This window comes from Sinohyriopsis cumingii, chromosome 11 (assembly GCF_028554795.1).
Source record: "Sinohyriopsis cumingii isolate HCF-2022 chromosome 11, ASM2855479v2, whole genome shotgun sequence".
In the NCBI taxonomy this organism is placed as follows: Eukaryota; Metazoa; Mollusca; class Bivalvia; order Unionida; family Unionidae; genus Sinohyriopsis; species Sinohyriopsis cumingii.
The window spans coordinates 62,463,389-62,487,197 of NC_142971.1; the positions used below are offsets into that span (position 1 = coordinate 62,463,389).

The 23,809-nt window shown below is 37.1% G+C and overlaps 1 protein-coding gene across 2 annotated transcripts in view; it reads left to right on the forward strand.

The window, feature by feature from the left end:
- LOC149788558 (uncharacterized) overlaps nucleotides 1-23,809 on the forward strand; it is a 104,543-nt gene that overhangs the window by 64,135 nt on the left and 16,599 nt on the right. For both annotated transcript variants that reach the window (XM_089974593.1, XM_089974594.1), the window contains exons 4-5: nucleotides 9,652-9,805; nucleotides 10,576-10,740. In XM_089974593.1, coding sequence (XP_089830719.1) covers nucleotides 9,652-9,805; nucleotides 10,576-10,740 — 319 coding nt within the window. The remainder of the gene's footprint in view (nucleotides 1-9,651; nucleotides 9,806-10,575; nucleotides 10,741-23,809) is intronic.

Here is a 23,809-nt window from a genome sequence, read left to right on the forward strand (position 1 = left end):
ATTATAAAAATCGCAATTATGCGCACCACCGACAAATTGTCAGCCATGGGGGTTTGATCCTGGACCGCGAGCGCCACAGTCCAATACCATACTGATCGAGCTATCAAACATTGTTACGAACATATGTTTCGGAAGTTAATATATAGCTAGCTATATAGCTAAGGAACCAATATTTACACTAAACAGCGGTTTCTGAATAATAACGGTTTCTGTATTTAACAGTTTCTGTATTTGTAGCGGTTTCTGGATAATAACAGTTTCTGTATTTATAACAGTTTCTGAATAATAGTTTCTGTATTTATAACAGTTTCTGAATAATAGTTTCTGTATTTGTAGCTGGTTTCCTAAGCAGACCGAAAATCAATAATAACAGTGGCATTAATGCACCAGTCAAAGAACTTTCCAGAATGTAAGTTCAGTGAACACACAACTGCAGGTCAATTACAATGAGTAACGGTTTCTGTTTCACACACAGCTTCCTACGGATCAATAATATTATCATGTGTTGTATGATGGGAAAATATTTAAAAACCATAAATAATACTTATGAGTCTAATGAGTTAGGTTCGTCGGCACTATACGATGTAATTAGTTAAACTGACTAATTACGATCATAAAAAACCAACCATCTACGAAGAAAACTATATATTACAAAGTAATCTCCCTTATGTAATCAAAAATTCAGTAGTGTATGGAGGACCTACTGTGACATAAATTAAAAAAATTAATTCAATGTGGTGATGATAGTTAATAATGTGGTGATGATAGTTAATAATGTGGTGATGATAGTTAATAATGTGGTGATGATAGTTATTGATACTGAAATGTAATTTTCTGTTTATATTTTTTCGAGAAAGTAGATCTGGTTATATTATCTGCGACGTATTTTACCACACGCGACTCAATATCAAAATATGTCGCAGCCGCGTTCATAGACTGAAACATAATTTCTTTACCGGTTTCTATGTTTGTAGAAATTACCGCCCTCTTTCCGATTGTCTTACATCTTCCTGTATTACCACATGCAGAGTTCACGCTTCGAGTGACAACACGAAGGTTGTGTAGGGAGTTATTTTGAGTGTCCCCGTCAATATGATCAATAACAAGACCGTCTTTGATCAAACCCCTGTGACACTCGTATGTGAAACGATGACAATGATAATTTTTCTTTCCAACTACAAATCTAAGATAGCCAGTATTAGAAACATAACCAACTGGTCTCTTCAACTTGCAGTGTCTGATGATACCATTAATATTTGATTCATAGTTTGTTATGACAGGATGTGGGACAAATATATTTTGCTCCATTATAATAATATTATATGTTTAAATCATTGTTTGTCTGAAATCTTGATATATAATCCCTCACGGATTTTATAGCGTTTTCACCGCTATTATTTTTTTTGTCATAATATCTTTTAAGCTCTCTGAACCGTTTCCCGCCACACTTTCCACATAATTCTGTCTTTCCTCGCACTCCAATACCACACCGTAGACATGGTATTGGTCCTAGACTTCCTCGTCGTATGTTTTGTGAGTGCATCCAACAAAATTCCTTTCTGCAGGATTTGTTGCATCGATTTACTGAGCCGATCATCAACCATCTACATTGGGACATTGTATATATATATATAATTTTCTTTATTTAAATATTTGTTTTAATTATATGAACGAGTTTGAGAGATTATCCCAAACTAGGCCTGTTAAGTATAAATTCAACCTTGACAGATTATCTTCTGACTTGCCAGTACGAGATCTGGTTGATCCGAAAAATAAAAGTTTGATCTCGAAAATTCATGACGCTAAGAAAGAATTTTACACGGATGGTGCATCTCATACATGGTCAACGTTCAAGATTATACGCCCTGACTCCGTCAAGGACGCTGTCACGGACGCCACAATGAACGACAAGCGAGCGGCAACTATCATTAACTACATCGCTGAATACGAGGGCAATCAAAAATATTTCTTCAGAGTAAAATTTATTGTATTAACAGAAACAGATAGTTGGATTATCCGTGACAAATATGATCCTGTCCTTGGTAATAATAAAACTATCATATTAAGTAAAAATTCCAGACCGGGTCTATTGACTGGTATTGATAAACCGTATTATGAGCGAGCGTATCCTGTAACAGCAGTTATTTATGGAATTTATGAGATAAATAAAAAACCCAACGTTGATAAACTAGCGCCGATGAAATTTTCAAGGTTAAATTGTGTAGCTGAACGAGTAATAGAACACTTTACAAACGCGATGCGTGGAAATGGATTAACTGATTTAAGGCGTGAAAAAATAAACTCGTGGGCTGATTCAGTTAAGGATACTGGTGCTACAATAAAAGATGTTGCTGAGTTAGGAAAAATATTAAAATTTCCAATAACTGTGGCGACAATAACGGGAGAAATACTGTACCAGTCGAAATATAAATCGAAAGGAGCTCCAATAAATATTATCGATCATAACGCGCACGCATGGACTAACGCAGTAACAATATTTCCACGTGATCGAACTGTTAGATTTTACCCCACAGATATGTTTGATTTTATCAACGAAATAAGTAAAACCGATCCTGTATCGGTATGGTTATTCAAAAGTAATGAGGAGGGTGAATTTGATCAGTTTGTCAAACCGAACGGTGAAATATATCGCACAGAATCCCTCCATGACGAGATGAAAAATCTTGCGACGTTTTTACAGTGCAAGCACGCGGAAAATACTGACAAATTACTAACTAATTGTTTTACCGTTCCATCTGTTGCGGCTCATTTCGCCAGAGAAAGAAATTCATGGAAACCAACACGATTTGATTTACTCGAGGACGTACGCGCAAGTTGCGTCGAATATGGACACGGTGGATTATGGAATACCAAATACAATTACAATGATGTTATTTCGGTTGATATGGTTGCATGTTATCCAGGAAGTTTTCTGGGATACGGAGATTGTTCTACGTACTTTGAAAGATTTGGTCACCCTACAAACGAGATGACGCGAGTGGCAATTAATGGACCATTACCTGATTTTGATCTGACTGGATTCGCCTGTATTGAGTCGTTCGAGCTCAACGAAAATCTTCACAAGATTTGTTATGTTTGGTTTGGCAGACATTTTTGTGAAAAACGTTGGGCACCTATAGTTTTGTTGCGATATATGCTAGATTGTGCGATACTGACATCGTTGGTGGTCAGTGAGGCAATTATATCATATCATGCACAGACCAAAGTTTGGTTGCCCATGTCAGATTCTGAAGTTATTAGCGAGTTTAAGGATGATATTCCTAATAAACTCAAAACCGCAAAAGATCTCGGTAGAAAAATTATAGGTAAATTTACTCAAGGTGGTGCATATGATTATAAAAGACATCACGCACGATTAATTTTAGATGATGCCGAGTACGATTTTATAATCGCTGATACAACGGCGAAAAATACATTTGTAAATCGAGAGAGTGTTTATTTATCCGACGGAACAAAATTAGGTACGATCGTTAGTTACATAAATGACGTATCCCCGCAATATACTCATCTAAGATCTTCCATGTTGGCTTATGTTTCCATAAATTTATTATCGATGATTAATAGATTTCCTGAGGCCGCAGTCAGAGTCGCAACAGATTCGTTTTATATTTCAAGTAAATATTTAGAACCTGTTATGAAATTTACAAGTAATGATGAACGATGGGGTTCGTGGAGAATAAAAAAGGAACTATTACACAATTATGAAGAATCAGCAGATGTTCCAGTGAGAGATTTTTATCGTGAGGGTAATAAAATATCAGAAATGTCGAAAGCACCATCATTGAGTGATCCAATAACCAGATATAAGACAGTATATCTCAATGGACCTGGTGGATGCGGCAAAACAACTCGAACGATTAATGTTTTTAGAAATTCAGATATAATCGTGCTGACACCCACACATAGACTTGCACGGGAGATGAAACAGCGGCAAGTACAATCTTGCACGTATCATAGTTTCTTTCGGTGGCGCGGAGATACATGGACTCCTGAACGGATGGGAGAAAAATATATACCTAAAATAATTATTTGGGATGAGATATGCACGGTGTCATTGGATACATTAAAAATGTTTCTTGATTGGTTGTTGACGAAAAATACCGCCATAATAATGTGTGGCGATCATGGTCAACCTCCGCCCTTTGTTGGACCATCTCCACATGATTGGTTAAAAAATTTCGTTGATTATTACGAAGAAATAGATGATGATCATAGAGCTCTTGATGCAAATTTGAAGGAGTTTAAAAAATTAATCAGATTACAATCAAACAAAATTCAGTGTGAAATATTACGTGGAGTGATCTCAGAGACATCAATGAGTGATTTTTTGAACTCATGGAGACCCAACGATTTGATCGTAGCAAGTAGAAAAATAATCAGAGACGCTTTACAACAGCAGTTATTTCAACTACATAAAGAACAATATTCAGAATTACCCGTTCCGTTGTGTTATAGACCATCAGATACACGAAAACAGAATATTAATGTTGATATTCCAGGACAGACAGAGTCAAGGAAACAGATTCTCGTATTCAATGATATTGTCGCCGTCGATATCAGTGTAGTCGAAGATGCATTACGCGCTGACAAATCTCCATGGGTGTTGGGATACGCCATGACGATCCACTCGTCACAAGGATTAACTATTTCTGATACACGAGTCTGGATTGTAGACGATCGCATCGAGTGGTCAAATTTAGTTTATTTAGCGGTATCGAGGGTCAGAAATATATCTCAATTACGTAGAATCATAATTCCTGAAATCGTTGATAAATTTAACATCATCGATGATGATATAATAAGAAAAAAATTAATCGGATACAAACAATCTGACAAAAAAAATAAACGTGACTTTGATCTTGATGTTGAATTTATTATTAAGTTAAAACAGCAGCAGAATAATCATTGCATCAGTTGTAATTGTATAATGTTATGGCGATATTCGAGTAATGATTCAAGACAATTTACCGTAGATAGAAAAGATAATAGTCGCGGGCATACACGAGAAAATACCATGTTAACCTGTCTTGAGTGTAATCGACGTAGAGGCACTAGTGCTAGTTAAGTGATCGAAATCACCGAAGTGATCGCGGTGGTAGTTGTGTATCCGCGGGAATTATTTGTAGTTGTTCACGTGTAAATCCACGTTGAGGAGCAGCAGAATCTAATCTGTAGATTGCAGGTCTGGAAACGCCTACATTTCTTCCAGTGGATCTTGTCACGGTAGATATTTTGTGTGTGGTAACACTCCAAATAGGATCAGTTGCTCTCGCGCTACCACCTTCAAGTTCACCAGGCTCATATAAATATCTGACTGTGACATCACCTAATATTTTTTGTTTTCCAGCATCTTTTCGTTGTGTTGGTATATTTATTTTTGTGACCGCGCTAATGGGTTTCATGTTGGTTGTTCGTGTGATTTCATTATTTAATGCAGCTATCACATTTGGTAATCTTGCAACCCATTCGCGAGATCTTTTATCCTGAATAAATTCCCTCGCGTATTGATATCCAAATAACCGCTCAGCAAGTGTTCGATTAAATCGCTCAACAATTGCTTGATCACGATGAATTGCAGTATGACCTCGTCGTATTTTGGTATTATGTTGTTTCATCAACGATGATACTGGACCAAGAAATTCCTTACCAGGATCAACCTGTAGTAGCTGTGGCCATCGTAGACCACCTTGTGGTCCATGTCCTCGTTGATAAATTCGTTCAAACGCATCGGCTACTTCAGATGATGTTTTCGCTGATAGCGGCTCTGCTTCTTTATATCTACTTGCAACATCAACTACGGTGAGCGCGTACTTGTACGTTTTTCCACGCACAGTATCATGCGGTAAAAACAGAATATCAGCTTGATGAACTTCATTAGGAACACTGACATCGAAATACGAGTACTGAATTTGTTTAGGACGTGGTAGATAAATTTGCCATATTGCTTGTTTAGATAACCACGTTTTAGCAGTAGAATGTTTAACCGATGCTGCATCAGCGAGTTTACCAATTGCTGCTTTGCCTCTCCAGTATCCTCTCGGTGAATAATAAATTGATTCCATTATTAATTACCAGCCCCAATCGCTAATTTACCTTTCATCGAGGATCTTACTAACCAATTAGCTAATGATTCTCTAATATTTTTATTTTTTATAGAATTTAATGAATGAATTAATTTTACATCTGCAATATGCCTATCTTGTAGATTTTGACTTTTATAAGCTACATCATGAGCATGACAAGCTCGATCAATAGCATTTATTGGTTCCTCGCCTGGTTTTGGTTGATCTTGATTATCGAGCCTGATATCAAGTCGAGTACCAGGACCGCAATAATTATATCCTGGTAGATGTTTTTCTCCACTATATTTAGCCCATGGAGCCCCTGGAAACTTTGACATCAAATTAGCAATATCGCCACCGCGCTTATTAGGTAAAAACGAAAATTTCTTTCTACCGCATATAGAACATTTTCCACCGTACGCTATTTTTTTGTTTTTTGTTATAACCGTGGCTAAATCAGTAGTTGGAGTTTTAACTCTACAGCGTAAACAATATAAATTCATGTTATAACATATATGGATATAATTGATTTCTCAGCAACTCGGCAACGAGAGCCAGTTAAGCATCATCCTGCGCTACCGAATTCCATCAGAATGATTATCATAGGACCATCTGGATCGGGTAAGACGCAATTATTACTTAATCTGATAATGAGATGGTTGAAATGGGATAAGTTGTATTTAGTAGCACCATCCGTTGATGATCAACGATGTTATGATGTACTTAAAGATTTCAATGAAAACGCGCGATTACTGGATGAGGATAATGATGTTATAGAGTTTATAACCGATATTGATGAAGCACCATCCGTAGATTCCATAGACGGATTTATTAATAATTTAGTTGTATACGACGATGTGATGCTAGATAAACAATCAAATCCAGCCAGAATATTTTCCCGAGGGAGACATAAAAATACAGACGTGATCTATGTTACTCAACGATATACACAAATACCAAAAGTGATCAGAGACAACTGCAACATTTTAGTTGTGTTTAATGGCGTAGACACACACACGTTGCGAAATATTCATCAAACTTGGTGTGGTGGTGACATGGATATAATTAAATTCAAAAATTTCTTCTCACGAGCGCAAGCTACCCCGCATGGATTTATAACAATAAATTTACATGATCCATTAACAAGATATCGTGTGGGTATTGATAAAATATTTGGGTAACAGGGGGAGCAGCAGAGAGGGTACCTACCAACGTTGGTCGTCAAAAAAATAAACAAGAAATAAATAAACACGTAGAGTACTTTATTTTTTCAGCTACTATTTCGAACTGAGGTTTTATTAGCACAATCAGTCATTGCAGAAATAAACATCTCAAGGAAAGTTCATTTGTAAAATCTGGACCTTTCTACGAGATGATTTATTTGTTTGTTTTATTTGTTTTGTCGGAATTCTATGGTCTGTTCACCCTCTCTGCTGCTATTACCATGTAAAAACGTGTATAAATATGTGTATTATGTGTGTATTTATTACCATGTAAAAACGTGAAGAGCTGATGGTCTGTTGTCAATCATTCATCTGTCTGTCCGTCTATCAGTTAACACAAGTCTGTTATTTGTTACTCCTCCCTAACTACTAGAATGACTGCCATGAAATTTTATGCACACATCCATCCTTTGGTTTAGTAGGTCATGGAAGTAAATAGCGCTGCTCACACGTCAAATATCAATACCACCTCAATGAGTGGAAATCTTGTTATTGCAACTCTTCCTGAATTTATGGTCATATCAGCATATATATATATATATATATATATATATATATATATATATATATATATATATATATATATATATATATATATATATATATATATATATATATATATATATATATATATATATATATATATATATATATATATATCAGCATGGGGTTTTCACTGAAAACTTCTGATGATTAAAGTTGGCCCTAAATACAATGACCAAACCTCAGTATGGCCACTGTCCACTATGGTGGCTATCGTGAAAATATTGTTATCTCTACTCCCAAATGGAATGCTGTCCACATGGGGTTTTCACCATAGAATTCTTATGAAACGTAGTTGGTCCTAAATGATAATGGTGCAAGTCGTACATTCATTATGGTTTGCTTGTCACTATTCCCCCAGAACAGAATGGATGATTATTAAGACATGGAATTTTGTCCAAAAGACTTCTAAGCATGTCTGCTTTGTCCTTAATAATAATGGTTCTAATATTAAATCCCGTATGTCTAAGAGAGCAGCTGCTTTGAAAATCGTTATCACTTTAGAATAACAGAGTGTTTCGAGACTCACAGGTTTTAAGGAAACACTTGTCTTAGCTTGTATTCCTGGATATTCTCTGCCCAGTAAAGCATTAGTCCATTCAAGGGACTCTTGATATTTGCATGTAAAAAAAACTGAATCAACATTGTTGGTATGTATACTTTTATTAGTGTGTAAAAATATGCATAAAAACGTGGTATGTATTTATTTACTAGCATATAAAACTTTGCATAAACGTATGTGCTATGTATGCATTTCTTAGCGTATATAGCTTTGCATAAATATATGTGCTATGTATGTATTTACCAGCATATAAAACTTTGCATAAACGTATGTGCTATGTATGCATTCCTTAGCGTATATAGCTTTGCATAAATATATGTGCTATGTATGTATTTACCAGCATATAAAACTTTGCATAAACATATGTGCTATGTATGCATTTCTTAGCGTATATAGCTTTGCATAAATATATGTGCTATGTATGTATTTACCAGCACATAAAACTTTGCATAAACATATGTGCTATGTATGCATTTCTTAGCGTATAAAGCTTTGCATAAATATGTGCTATGTATGTATTTATTAGCGTAAAAAGATTTGCATAAATACATGTTATGTATGTATTTAATAGCGTATAAAGATTTCCTTAAACCTATGTGCTATGATGTATTTAATAGCGTATAAAGGTTTGCCTAAACCTGTGTACTATGTATGTATTTAATAGCGTATAAAGATTTCCTTAAACCTATGTGCTATGATGTATTTAATAGGTATAAAGGTTTGCCTAAACCTATGTGTTATGTATGTATTTAATAGCGTATAAAGATTTCCTTAAATATATGTGCTATGATGTATTTACTAGGGTATAAAACTGTGCATAAACATATTTTCTTGCTATGTATTTATTAGCCTAGAATTTAACATTAAGTGTACATGCCTAGAATTTAACATAATTTCTTTGTGCCTGGAAGGACTAGTAGATCAGAAATTTAGCTAACCTGTTGAATCTTTACCAGTCCTTCCCACAAAACAATGCTACACAACGAGATTAACTAGCGACTGGATTATTGAAATTCTGAAGGCTATTAGTCCAACGGGAAATTTACTAGCCCTGGGCTAACGGGCTACCATGAATATTGATACCTGGTATATTTCGATGAAAAATCATAGTTATAAAAATTCTTTAAAATGCATATTAAAAATAATAGAAAGGCAAAACTATTATTCTTAAAAAATGGTTTAGAATATGTCAAACGTATTTGGACAGAGTTTAAGAAAAATCTATTTTGTATTTAAACAGGAAGAAAACTGCCAGAAGTCTATGGAAGTCCCATGGTGCAGTAGTGCCCACACACTAAAATTAGATCTTGTAGTCGATGATATGGTAACGACTCCTAAGTATAACTTCAGTGCCACTGTGTACCCGAGATGTGGAGATGATGTTGTTTATAAACGTAAATATATAGCAGTTACAAATGATAATAACAATTATAATACTAAGATTAAAAATATTATTTCATATACAAAATGGATTTTGATCGTGGTGATATTCCACAGAATGCACTCAAATGGACCATATAAGACACTATAGCATTGCAGGGATGATGATGATGATGATGATGATGATGATGATGGACCCTATAAGATAATCTAGTGTTTCATTAATTATAATGATGATGATTATAATGGACACTATTAGAGACTCGAGCACTGTTGTTTCTCTTCTGGGCTTAGTGCACAGTATAGGTTATATATGAATGCCAGTATAACTGGTGTAAGAAGATCCAGGGAAAATCCTTGGCAGAATCACCGACCGATGAGAAGGTACTGGCAAGCTTTCTCATATACCCACCAGATAGACTAATCGTGGTCTCGTAATCCAACGCAGACAGGTGAGATAGTAGTTATCAGTAAAGACGAGTGCTTTAGACTGCTTGGTCACCCATCGTCCCCTCTAGCACTGCGTCATGATAATGATGATGATGATGATGGTAGTGATATACCATTTTAACATTACATAAATAATAATAATAATAATAATAATAATAATAATAATAATAATAATAATAATATAATAATAATAATAATAATAATAATAATGACTATGATGATGATGACGATGAGCACGATGCTGCTGCTGATATTTGTATCTATATTTCTTTGATTTATTTTGCAGAGAAAAAGATATGAGATCAGGAAATGTACCTCATTTTTAACTTTTCAGCACCTAGCATAAACGTGGAGGAAGGTGTGAGAATGAATTTAATACATGGGATAATTGTTGGAATCTGTATGTGTTTGATGTTCTTGGTGATGTTTTTCTCAGCTTGGTGCTACTTCAGAAACCGCCCCAATAGCGGGCGCACCATGCCACCGTCTGCTTCCAAAGGTATGTAATTATTGCTTGTTTGTATTTTCAGTCAATTTGGAAATTATTGCAAGAGAAATAAATTTACATGATGTGAAAATGAAACCTTGAAGCAATGACAGATTTGTACAGGAGTAGTTTTGTGCTCAGTGATTCTTATTTTCATATCTGCCTATCAGCGGGTTATAGGGCTGTTTTCCAAACACACCTTTTTCCAATTTTAACTATTTGAGTGCTTATTTTCATTTTCCTCAATTACGTTGATTCCAGCTAGTTGATTAAAGCTGATTGTCCCCATCATGAAAGGCATTTCCCAAGTAAATCAATACATATAGAATATATGTTGGGTTTGGACCGAGACAAGGAAATCCCAGTCAAGGGGTTACATTAATTGTCTCCCCACGAGGCTTGCCGAGTCGAGAGGCATATAATGTAACCCCGCGACTGGGATTTCCTCGTCTCGGTCCAAACCCCAACGTAGATTATTTTTCTCACCCAATATTTTCCTTTAAAGTAAAAAGAACTCTTCACTAGTGTAATATAGTTCACGTCCAAAATGTTTACATGCAGCTCATTAATAGCAATAAGTTAATGAGGGCTGTGGTGTGACCATTGCATCCGAAGTACACAGTTTTTTGCGCGTGAGCAAAGAAAAATAACAATATAAAACGTCGCATTGTAATGAGGTATTATCATATTTAATATATGGATATTATATGAAATTAACAATAAATAATTAATATCTATTACAAGAAAATGTTTCATTTTCATCAGTTCCAATTTTGAAAATTTATATTGTAAGTAATGAAACGATACTGGGTACACGTCGCTACTGTGGTTATACTTAGTAAAAGCTGTAACGAAGAGTAACATGTTGCATTAGCTTATTCATGGGTAATTAGAGATCTGTGTCACTATTGTATATGACTCTCCTTTTCTTTGGAGGAGGTGAAAGTGTTTTGTGACATACTTGTGTTGTAATTAATATTGATTGTAAAATTACCCCCGTGCATGAAAGACCCTCCAAATACGGACCCTAGCGGATAACAATGTGCTGAACTTTCAGGTTCACGGTTTCTATGAAAATTACTTTTTCTGCCTTGGAAATATGGCAAGTAATACGGTGAAATTTGCTTATGGATTAATGTGTAAACGGATACAGGATTCATACTATCTAGTAAGTGCATTATTTGTCATTACAGATTGTAGGTATATGTTTCATTCAAGTGGCATAACACATTTCTGGCTGTTACTAAGTTTTCTGTAGTTGTTGGGAGAGTTGAGATTTTTGTGGCCGGTAATGTGTATAGCCCGAGTGTCCCTTGATTAATAAAATCTTTGTTGGGATTTTGGACCAAGACAAGGAAATTCTAGTTAAGGGTTATATTATTTGTCAGTAGAACGTTGCATAATTGAAATCATGGATCTGTGTGGTTGCAGTGGTTAAGGCATGGAACTTGTGACCAGAAGGGTGTGGGTTCATTTCAACTGGATCAAACTCCTATAGTGTGTCCCTTTGTAGTACACTTTTCGTTTTTTGGACTCACCATGATATTCAAAAATTGTATGTGCAATATACACAAAAACCTGATTTATTTATTGGCTGAATGGTCGGAAGTCTGCTGTCGAAAGAAGAAATGTTTTAATGTGCTGAAGTACAAGTACTTGTTAAAGTAATGCAGTACAAGTACTTTTTAATGTACTGAATTACAAGTACTTTTTGATATACTGAAGAGCAAGTACTTTTTGATGTACTGAAGTGCAAGTACATTTTAATGTACTGAAGTACAAGTTCTTTCCAATGTATATAAGTACAAATACTTTTGTTAAATTTTCGGTATTAGTACAAGTACTTCTGGTTTTCCTAATTAGGAGGATGAATATGAACGCTTTTTAATGAGCATTCATAAGTACAAATTGAGTACTGTCGAAAGACTCAAAAAATTGCATGGTTTGTACTGCATTCCAGATCCCTTTATTCTGAGATCAAGTTGTTTACAAAAATGTATAAATAGAGTACTTTTTGAACTGCATAGAATTCCAAAGTCTCACTTAGTACTGCGTAACGAAAGGAAAATAAATCACATCATATGGCACTGCATACCAGATTCTTTTTTTTATAAACTTAAGTTATTTTTATAAATCCAGTTGTTCATTTAGATAGGATTCTCATAATAGATATCATTTAGGATTCACGAAATAGCCATTGTATAGGATTCACATAACAGCCATGAGATGTGATTCGCATAATAGCCATTGGATAGGATTCACATAGAAGCCATTGGATGGGATTCAGATAAAAGCTTTTAGATAGAATTCACATAGCCATTGGATTGGATTCATATAATAGTCCTCTTACAGAATTCGTATAGCCATTGGATAGGATTCACATAATTGCCATTAGATGGGATTCACATAATAGCGATTGGATAGTATTCACATTATGGTCATCTTATAGGATTAGCATAGCCATTGAATAGGATTCAGATAATAGCCATTGGATATGATTCACACAATAGCCATTAGATGGGATTCACATAATATTCATCTTATATTATTCACATAGCCATTGAATAGCATTCACCTAGTAGCAATTTGATAGGATTCACGTGATACCCATTAGATGGGATTCAAATGATAGTCTTTGGGTAGGATTCACATGATATACATTGAATATGATGATTCATATAGTAGTCATCTTACAGGATTCACATAATATCCATTTGATAGGATTCACATAGCCATTGAATAGGATTCACTTAGTGTCCATTAGACATGATTCACATTGTAGACATTGAATAGGATTCACGTAATAGTCATTTCAAAGGATTCGCATATCCTTTAGATAGGATTCACATGATAGCCAATATGTACAAGAAAATCTGTTTCCAATGTCCAAGTATAATGTGACATTAAATATAAGTCCATATTTTGATTTCTTCTATTTGTTCTATCTTAAATTTAGACCTACACTGTTATCTTATTTTGTTGAATAATTAAGGTAAGACTTAAAAGTAGAAAACATTTAAAGAAATATTGTCTGACACATCCGGAACTGTATATTCCGTAATGCGTAAACATTTAATGAGTTATTGTGCAGAGCATTTGACTGACTGTGAATATATCAGAATGTGTAAGCACTGAGTAATGTTAGGATGCCGGTTTTGCCAATCTTTTGCCACTTTTGAGCCCTGATAGACGTCACTGCCTCTATTCCACATGATTAGTACGCATATTGTATACAATTTGCAACACAGTCTTGATCAGCATTAATAATCCACGAGTAGTGACAATTCATGGGGGATATAGGTTATGACGTATATCAGAGCCCAAAAATGTAAAAGGGACCAAAAACCGGTCAGATTATCACTGTTCATGCTATGTGCAACCCATGCATGATGAAAACGTAGACACGAGTTTGATACTATAAATGGTGTATGTATATATCAATGATAGGTTTCTAGAAAGCCAGTGCTGTATTGATCGATACTTCCCTGCTATATAAGCTTGCCATGTAAGATATGAACTTGTTACAACTGACGCAGAAAGTATGACAATGGTTGATCTTACGTGCGTTGAAATTCAAAACGAGTTAAGCTAGTTTGAAACAATCTGCTCCAGGTTAGAACAGCTTTTGCTAAAACAGAAAACTGACTAAATATTTATATTGAAAGGGCTGTAAAGAACTGTTTGGCCTACAATTACTATAAGTGTTTACCATTACACTGGGTATAAATAGTAATGGTTTATTTTTAGATATCAGCTGATAAATAGAGGGGCCCATTACGTATTTTCCAAATGATTTCATTGCCACTAAACACAAGCCATAGCCGTGACAATTTACGCATCGTACTCTCAAACGGAAGATCCCTTGACTCGAATCCAAGTTTCGGAGAAACTTTTCTCATTAATTAGGCAACAACCGAATCTAGCTGGAAACAAAATGTAAAAAGTGAAAGTCCAATCTGATGATCGTAATCTTTATTCCAGTAATTGATAAGTGGCACGCATTATCTTTGAATCGTATCTGAAACAGATTGAAATTACACACATTAGCTGACTCTACAAACCTCACATACTTACAATTAGTTGCGTGCCAAAATTTCTAAGAACTAATTATAAAGCACAGCTTGAATGGAGAAATTTCCTTTTATATTGAATAATTACTGTGGTACGTTATGACAAACATCCTATTGACGCTAGTAATACTTGAATGGAATTTATTGAGGTCTATAGAAATGTTCTAAAACTACCAAATGACTGGGACATAAATTTTCTATCAGAAAAACTTAAATCGCTGTATGGTTTCAGTGCATCATATCGAATTATAAAAAGCAAAAGGATGTTATATGAGTTTTCAGAGACATAGTTCAAACACGACGATAAATTTATTACCTTTTGGATGATGTTTGTAATGAAATGGGATAAATTAGAGCAGGCATTGAATATAAAACCAAGAGAAAGTTAAACAATTTTATGCAAGACAAAGTAGAGTACCTTTGGAAGACTTTAGTGAATGTAATAGCTTTAAAGATGATTACATTCAAGAGCCGGTCATTTAAACAGATGGTTTGGGGGCCTTGTAACGGAATGAAATCTGAATTGTTTTACAAAATAATATATCTCGATGCAGATGAGAAACACCTCGAGCACAGGAGGAAAATAATGATGGGTGTTGTCGAACATAAACAACCTAAACGTATTGATGAACTTTACAAGATATTTGACATTATTGGGTAAATGTTTGCTGGCATTGTACACATTGATAGGCCATTTGAGCTTATTTACGCGGACTCCTCTCTGAAAATTCTTAGCGTCGCAAAGGGATTTCACTATGAGGACTCTGAAATAGGCACCTTTAATTATTTGACAATGGCTGATTTACAGGTTCATATTGCTTTTGACGGACTACACGGGTTGCACATGTTTTGTATAAAATACCACTGAAGACTTATACGAGATGATGATGATGATGATGATGACGTTCGTCCATTGTTGTCGATGAGGACCATTCAATGTCATTGATTCCCTGGGGTGGGTCAGGAGATGACTGATCAGCCCGATCCGGGCCCGGAAGAGTCTGTTGCAGTGGAGACATGGATGTACAGGTTGCCGACTGGGAGTTGCGGAAATGCTGTTCCTGGATTTACACAGATCACGTTTCTCAGATGCGTCCACCAGTCTTTTCTGCTCAAAGGATGCCGCATCTGCATTGACTTGACTGCGCCGAACAGATCAATCAGCAGAGACATTCTCTCAGCTGTCAGGATCAATGCATAAGTCCTTCAGCGAGGCCTTGAGGGTGTCCTTGTACCTCTTTTTTGACCAGTGTGAGATCTTTTGCCGTGCTATAGCTCTCCATAGAAGACCTTCTTAGGTAGGCGTTCTACCGGCATGCGGACAACATGGACAGCCAATCGGATTTGTGCCTTACGCAGCATGGTGTGGATGCCACGAGATACAGTGTCGGTGACTGGAAGAATCAATGGCATCCATGCACCCGTTGTGGCGATTTTATGACCCACACCCCCTTTTCTAAGTCAGGAAAAAGCAACAAACATATCTGAGAAGTACAAACAAACTACAATGTTTAAAATTATTGGATTCTATGCACCAAACGGTAGTTATGGGAGTTGGTACAGTATTTAGCGATTGATCATTTGAGCTTATCTGAGTCGAAATGAACTGAAGACATTCTCGATGGATTTATGGATTTATTTGTTAAGGATTTTTCAGATAACGCGCCGGTTTGTTTATTTTTCAAAATCCAACATGCATTTGAGATCAAGATCACTGACGATATATCACGTATTTACACCCAATAAGATAAACTATAATATGTCTATATATATATATATAGATATATATAGATAGATAGAGAGAGACAGACAGAAAGACAGAGACACAGAGAGAGACAGAGACACAGAAAGAAAGGACACAGAGAGAGAGAAACAGCGAGAGAGAAAGCTAGAGAGACAGAGAGAGAGAGACAGAGAGAGAGCTCAATGGTACTTGCACGCAACAAAGGCAAAGGTGTATGCCTTGGAATGTATTAACACTGCGGCAGAACATGCTAATATAAATACGGTAAAACACATATACTAGTTTTATGTACTGGAAAAGGCGCTCGTCCATGTCTTAAATGCGGCATCTCTGCTTGTCATGTGCATTTGTTGATATTCTTAGACGTGCGAAACACGAACACTTGTGACTGCACGAACACTTGTGATTGCACAAATATATTAAACTAATAATAATATGGAGAATGCAAAGACTAAAACAAGTTATTGACAGATTTCGTCATTAGAAAAGCCGTTACCCTTTTATAAGCATGCCTACCGTGCTTCGGCCTAAAAAAAAATTGCATAACAGCATAGAATACACATACCAAGTCATAAGCGAAAGGCTTGAATTATTCAGACCCATACTGACACTGAATCCATCACCGGTCACTAATCCAAAATAATACAAAATCAACAGTACAACAATTAAAACACTTTGCACGTCAGAGCAAAATAGAAATACCAAGAGGTGCAAGAAAAGCTGATATACTCGAGACAGTAGACGCATTCGAGCAAAACTTTCGCCATATTGAGGGTGAAAAATACCATGGTCGTATTAAGGGTAAACAAAAACGTCCTGCATCTGCTGATTATGTTCGTGACCGAGCGTAGCAATCACAAGTACCTGCTTTCAAACTTCATACATGTAATAGTAAGGTAGAAAATTACGTGACCGAGCGTAGCAATCACAAGTACCTGCTTTCAAATTTCATACATGTAATAGTAAGGTAGAAAATTACGTGACCGAGTGTAGCAATCACAAGTACCTGCTTTCAAACTTCATACATGTAATAGTAAGGTAGAAAATTACGTGACAATTATTCCACGCACATACGAATCAGGTAAAGACGCCCGAAAACTGTTAATAAATATGATCATAGAACCACATCGTTGATATATAAAAAAAAAACACTTTGGCCCCTCGGGAGTTAAAGTATATTTCTGAATGTGCATTTGGTTATGCTGACTAAATAAATCGAGTCATGATATTTCTATTACACCATGGATTTACACCGGTACTGAACCGTAGCGATAACAGCGCCGTCAAAGATGAAAATTGACAAAAGCACGGGAAAGATTATAAAGACGTTGGAGAAACACATCGATATACGAACTGGATGGGCTCGCGAAAGATGTGTTCAAGTCGAGCTACATCTTTCACCATATCAACCGTTTCATGGATCCAGTTTTATACCAACAACCAAATGGGTCAAACCAACGTCAGTGATAAATGTCAATAAAATTGACAACAGATGTGATGAATAGGCAATTTGTTCCTCCTTATATATGGCTAATGATCACCAAGACATGACTCAAAAATACTGGCAGCACCTGGGTAAACTCAACATTTAATATCGAAATTCCCGCGCAGGTTACTAAGGTCACACTAAACAAATCTGAAACACTTAACTCTGGTTTCTATACACTTGCATGGACGTAATGGAGGAGTCCATATTGATTTGCTATTGCTGGGTGATATGAAAGAATCAGAATCGACATCACACTACGTACTGACAAATAATCTTGTTCGGTTGCTTAACCTACATAGACGTTGCATGCATATATTTAACACCTAACAACTGCTCACCAACCATGACTTTTACTGTGGCGGGATTAGTGAAAACCACAGGGGACAATATAGCCAGAATCTGGTACAAACATTTTCAAATTTACTGCATCTAACGAAAGATGAAAGTCCCCTATATCATCTACGCGGACTTTGATCGCTTGAAGTTACAGTGAAATGGATTCGACAAGAGCTCTATCCACTAGCTGATCTGAGTATGGTTCCTGATAATATTCGTGATGTTTCCACAGCCACACACTGTTAGATCTGTGAAGGAGCTTTTGCTTCCGTTGATGCCAAAGTATGTGTTTGCTGGGTCTGTATCGAAGCTTTGACTTCCACTGATGCCAAAGTTTGTGATCACTGTCACATTACTGGCGAGTATAGAGGAACTGCACGTAACGCATGCAATCTGTAGCTGAGAATTCACCAAAAGAAAACAAAAATCGCTGTAGTGTTCATAACTTGCGTGTTTATGGTGGTCTCTTAATAATGCATGCAGTAGCCACGGCATAAACGTCACAGTAAAGAGTGATCCTCATCAACATGGAAAAATATCCGACGTTTAAGCTAGGTTCATCTGCATTTCATCAATTCGTATTAGTTCATGAATTCTTCCTTGGAGAAATTAGTGGGTAATCAAACGTTCGAGAACTTTGCAATCACTCGTTGGTAATTTCCAGCCAAGACAGACCTCCTATTGAAAAACGTATCAGTGCGAGTACATTAGTGACTGGGGAAAATTTGCTGAAACTCAGTTGCCACCGATAAAATTGTTTCATTCGTCACAGACACGTGAAGGTATCTCGGAAAAAGATACGAGCACGCGATCAAGGTTTGGTCTGCATTTAAATGCATAACCATGGGAGACTATCACGATTTGTATTTACGCGGTACTGTATATTGGTGATGATGTGCTTGAGAAATTTAGTGACACTGCCATGAAGGTGTACGGGCTAGATCATTACTTCACATCACCGCGTATGGCATGTGATGCGTTGTTGTCCAAAACCAAAATTGAGTTGGAATTGCTCACCGACATTGACCTGTATCTGTGTATTGAGAATCACCTCGTGGCGTGAATTCTATGTTGAGTCACATATTAGCGCACCCCAACAACTTAAACATGCACAGATACGACCCCGCTGCCCCAAATAGCCAAATCATGCATCGTGGTCCTAATAACCTTTGTCGCTGAAGAATTATGCAACTGTCACCGGTTGGTGGGTTTCGGTGGATTGATCGCACACACATTGACGTGCAAAAACACAAACCATCACAACATCAACAGCGACTACGGGTACTTCTTTGAGGTTGATATTGAATACCCTGAACATTTACTTGATGCAAAAAACGATAATCCTCTAACACCAGAAACGATGTTGGTGCCGTACGTAGTTGTTTCCGTATCAGTGCTCGCTCGTCCGTGATTCCAGACGCAAATACACTAACATGATTACACTAGAACCATGTCTTAGGACGAAATTCAATTATGTACTGCATGTGCGAAACATAGATCTATTTCTGTGACTGGGTATGCGTGTCACCAAAATCCACTGAGTGTTTGAATATCGCCTGGAAACATAAATGGCCCCGTACATCCAGCTGAATATAGATCTGAGAACTAAGGCCACCATTGAGTTTAAGAATGACCTTTTCAAGCTCATGAAGAATTCTGTGTTTGGAAAAATAATGGAGAAACTGCGCAAAAGAATCCATTTCGGTTTGTTCGCCATAGTGAACAAAATAGGCTTCGGAAAATCATTGCTGACCCAGCATTTGAATCCAGAAAGACCTTTGATTGTTGACTTGTTCCGTTCATAGTAAAAGAAAATCAAAACTTAAGCTGACAAAACCAACCTACGTTGGATCTTCCGTGTTGGACTTGTCGAAGCTGCTCGTGTACGAGTTTTACTATGACAAAATCAAAACGTTTTACCCAAATCGGGTTACGATAATGTACACCGATACCGATTTGCTGTTGATGCACATCACAGCTAACGATGTGTATGCGGACATGGCATAACCATGTTATGTCAATGAATTTCTTACCAGTGATTATCCGAAAGATCATCTCTTGTTTAGGAATGGCAGTGGTAAGTTGAAAGACGAATGCTCGTGTAAACCAATCGAAGAGTATGTAGAACTGCGACCTAATATTTATTCAGTCGTAGTTGGACCACACGCCTCCACAAATAAAAGAGAACAAAAGGTGTCGCACGGGTTAATGGGCAGAAAGATCTCAGGAATTACATGTACGTGGAATGTCTTTGAGGCCGACGTGAATTTGCGCACACGGCAAAATGATATGTTGTCGGAAACATCACATAGGTGTTTACCGATGCACTAAAGTGAGTTTGTCGCCGCGTGATACCAATCGATGGATACGCCCCTATGCAATCACCACTTACGCATTTGGCCATTATGCTCTTGCGGATGACACGTCAAACAGATGCACTAGAGTGTACAAGCAAATATGTTAGTTCCGTATTTGCTGGAATGATTTGCGATTCCTCTCACACAAACGTTTGGCTGGGAGGTCTTGATCCACCCGGTGACGGTCCCAAACGGTAACATGCTGCTTGTCTTGGAGTATCAATCTGTTCTGAAATGCTAAACATATCGACGGACCGTACCGGGTCATCTTCTAACTATCCTGGTGCATACACTAGTTGGTTTTAATCCAATTTTTGAGTGTGACTTCACTGTTTCGTGCTGATGTGACGCATTCTTGAGACCGAGAACACGAAAGGCTATCACTCTGAGGCCTCATACAAAATTCCTGCGTTTATTGATAACGGATTAACCTTTCTGAGAGTGCGATTAAAATGCTCCACATTTGTGTGGTCACGATGAATGTAGACATGTCCAACACACGGTGTTTGATCAAGAGCTCAGCATCAGATCCGAGAAATGCTTTACGAGGGTCCAATTGTAACAATTATGGCCACGTGAATGGTTCGCGTGCATAAATGTGTTGGAGTGGATCTGCGACACTTGCAGAATCGTTTGAGATCAACTGCTCCGCTTTTTTATATATGTTGGCATCATCGACAATGGTTAATGTGAATAATGTAACGTTTGCAATCGGCTATGTCGATCACGTACACAATCGTTTGGAAGACACAACAAATGAACCCATTAAACCACATTTGGTATTTGAAAATCAAATCAACCACGTTAAATTTTCTTGGCATTGGCACAAAGATTTGTCACAAAACTTGTCTGGCCAACCGTATTTAAGCAATCCCAGGTGTGACCTTTCCCGCACTTGCTAATTTTTTCCACGGCGTCTTCACCTCTCCAATATCCACCCAGACTATAGGATATTTTCGATAATATCCGGCTCTTTGTATCCATTGTTTGTTTGTATTAATATTATTTACTTTTAATGAGAGCCTCCCAATGCAATCGTGGCTTTCATACCTCCTTTGCAATTCATTCTCCAAGAGCTGGTCTCATAATCGCATTAGGTCCATGAATGAGATCAACATCGGCGCGTAGACATGCACGGATATCGTATGATGCCTTGTAAGCAGGGTCATGTCGGTAACACGCAGCATCAATTCATAGGTGCTTCACCAGGCTTTAGTTGGTTGTTAGAATCGAGTCGTATAACCATCCGTGTACCAGGCCTACAGTAATTTTATCCACAAAGGTGTTTTCCACCGGAATATTTACCCTCTGATGTTCCCGTTAACTTTGTTAATGCAGCAGCGACATCACCTCCGAATGTTTTTAAAATGGACCATGTATGTCTGCGGGATTCTCGATAAACCTGAAGGTCTATTAATTGTGAACAGCTTTACTCCACGTCTAACACAAGTTCCACCTATTACAGCTCGTTAATTACGTGTTTGAACTCGAGTTGGATTTGCAGTATCTGTTTTGGGGCGACATCGTATACAATCTAGAGAGATGATTGTATTGCATACTGTAGTTTTGCAATGACATCACGAAAAGGGAAATTCGCGGGTGCCTTTAACAGAAGTGGCTTCTCTGCAAAGGCAAATCCTAAACCGTTCAGGCATGGTGATATATTTCCAAACTAAGTTCGTGCACTGATCAATGGCTTTGCTGGATCAGGATAAACTCAATTTTTGTTGAATATAATGATACGATGACTGAAGTGGGATTGATTGTTTGTGATTGTGACGTCGGCTGATGACCAGACAAGTTATGAATTGTAAGGAAGCCTCTCAACAACGATTATCATATTCAGTGATTTTAAATCTGGCAATTGGAAGTGCATTACGCTTGAGGATGTGAGTACTGAAGCCACCAAAGCTGTCGAATCTTGGGCTAACCAGATACAGTGATCACAGCACGAGGACAGACGACCCAAAAATGATTTTGTTAAGAATGCAACAACCAATAATGAAGATCATATACTTTACACAACAGCTCCTGTAAATCGTAATTGAGTCAAACCTTTGTTCTTACAACACCGCTTGCCCCCATCCTACAGCATCGTTTACATCCTATTATTAATTCATTGAGGTTTTTGTGTGAGCATCCTCTCAGTCGCATATTTCTTTTTTGCAGAGATGTTTGCAAGGTTACCTTTCGAGCCATACACAGTGCCACGCTGGTTCGTTAAAACAATTTGGCGTGCAAAGGTCTTCATGGCAAGGATGTATTAGAAACGTTAACGTTGTGGATCACTGTGTTATCCCCTTCACTGGATACATGTGGATCACTGTGTTATTCCCTTCACTGGCTACATAATGATGTTGGTTATCGTTAATGCAATCTGCAACCACGTCAATGCTGTCGTTCCTCGCATATATCCCAGACGCACACCTACCAACTGTTCTTGCGGCTCAGTTTCATGTGCAAATGGGTACATAACAGGGTCTTACTGCACAAAAGTATATGTCCGTGACGTTTCAAAGTACAAATCGAGATAAGAGTCACATCCATAGTAAGATGGTATTTAACACCTTAGGAGTGACTAAGGTTTCTTTGCGGTTAAAAAGTCATCAGGAACCTTCTGAAGAAATTCGTCTATGCATAAGTCATATCTCATATTGCACGTGCCTTTCACAATCTGTAGTCGTCACATTCTGTCCTTTTTTCTGTTAGCAAATCTTTCTTCTTGTTACTACTCACCCCCCCCCCCCCTTGATTTCATGGAAGGATGTCATAAAAACTGGCAGTTTCATGATGTGTTCTTCTTGTTCATTAGTGAGAATGATGCTCCTCAGTCAGCCGCTATAGGTGGCTGTCATACAAATTGGGTCTTCTTGGTCTTAAATCAAAATGGTGCTCCTAAGTCAGCCATTATAGGTGACCGTCATAAAAATCTTGCTATAGCTACTTCTCAACGTATTCTTCAATCAGCAGTGAACATTTTGAAACTCTTGTTACGACTTCTGAAGGGATGGTAGCATTGACATAAGATTTTTCATTAAACGTTTTGTTCAGAATAAACAAAATGCTGTTCTAATTTCAAAATGGC